General features: G+C 41.6%; 1 protein-coding gene across 1 annotated transcript; it reads right to left on the bottom strand.

The window, feature by feature from the left end:
- Positions 1 to 984: 984 nt before the first annotated feature.
- On the bottom strand, positions 985 to 1,413 carry F4822DRAFT_435496 (uncharacterized protein; the record flags this gene model as incomplete). Its single annotated transcript, XM_051462195.1, has 2 exons — positions 985 to 1,164; positions 1,219 to 1,413. 2 exons carry the CDS (start codon positions 1,411 to 1,413, stop codon positions 985 to 987), a joined length of 375 nt encoding a protein of 124 aa, XP_051308292.1.
- Between the last annotated feature and the right edge of the window lie 102 nt (positions 1,414 to 1,515).

Genomic DNA, 1,515 nt, shown 5'->3' with positions numbered 1-1,515 from the left:
CACAGAGCATTTTAGAGACCACATCGCCAAGGGCAAGGGCAAGCAGAATACCATTGGTAGCCATCCTTAGGAGGTTTACCCTTTTACATTTCAGGTACGCCGTCATCCACCATGCATACCATAAAGCCTCCCGAAGGTAGTAGACCTTGGGCCTGGTCGGAGAAGGCCATATATCAGGACCTAACGGGCAAGAACTTCGCCTTTTCTCATTGAGTCTGACACGAGCAAGTTTTTTCTTCTTCTTTCTTTCTTGTCACTCTTTAATTTCTTGGTGTATATCGTATTATAGAAAGATATTGAAATAGATACGAAAATAGAATGAGTAAGCGTGTATCGCCAATCCCCTTTACCCCGCGAAGCAACGCAAAAGTCGGTGGATCTATTCTCTTTTACCTTTGGTCACGGATGAAGCTTGGAATAAACGACATATAACATGCCATACGAAACTATGCAACCTAAAGTCGATTATAATATATATTTACTATCCGTTCTTAAATTTATTTCGCTTCGACTATAGATTTAATTGAGATGGCAAGGTAGAATCATATCTCTTTAATTCTTTCGGCCTGAGACCAACCTGCTGCCGTACTCCCAGCGATAATACCCGTCATAACTGCAGGCACCCCTAATACGGGATTTGACCGCGATTTGGAGTCTGGCGTCGGTACTGGCAAGGGGATGTTGGAGCCGACTTCATTCGTCGGAGTCTTTGGCAAGACGTATACATGCGGAACCACATATTATCCTTCAGCTAATATTTGGCCACGGAGGCAAGCATAAAAGTGTTTTATATAAAAAATATTTAAAAACTCGAAACAGTCTTATTACACGAATCCTTTATAACCTATAAGTATAAAAGCCTAAACACCTATCTTAATTAGCGTTCAACAGTATATATAATCAGCTACGGAAATGGGTGCACGCTCCACATGTCACCCTCCAACTCCTCGTAAACTCCTTATCGCAAAATCGAAGCGAGACGGGTTAGCTGATAAATAGAGTTAATTGGAAATCGGGAAACTCCGGGAAGGCTTCTATCCCTTTCTCGCTTTCACTGTCCCGGCGTGTCTCGCTCCCTGTCTTCCCGATCGAGTTCATCTTTTCCATTAGCTGCAAGAGTCTCTTATCTTCAGGCGTATAATTCCTCGCGTTGGGGTGGCTCTTCTATAGGGAACCGTTAGCAGTCTATCAGATATTAGTAGGCAGCCGCTTTCGGACCTTTTCTTCAATCTCCTCGCGAAAGAATCCTCCTGTTTCGTACGAGACGAACTCGTTTTTTTCGATATAATTCACGTATAACCCCAACTCGACGCCTCGTAGATTTCCATACTTGTAGATCTTACTTAACAAGCCTTCGAGGTTTCTCCTAAGCATCTTCTTATGCCTTTTATCGGATAACTTTTGGACAGCCATAATAACGGTTATGCTATCGCTTAATAATTATATCGAACATAAGTTGACAAGATAAAATGTTTTCCTTATTGAGTTGATATTATTATAATTATACATTTTAAA

The sequence above is a fragment of the Hypoxylon trugodes genome (genome assembly GCF_022578975.1).
Source record: "Hypoxylon trugodes strain CBS 135444 unplaced genomic scaffold F4822scaffold_34, whole genome shotgun sequence".
NCBI classification, from domain to species: Eukaryota; Fungi; Ascomycota; class Sordariomycetes; order Xylariales; family Hypoxylaceae; genus Hypoxylon; species Hypoxylon trugodes.
The sequence above is the reverse complement of the archived record's forward strand: the minus strand, read 5'-3'. Positions and strand labels throughout refer to the sequence as shown.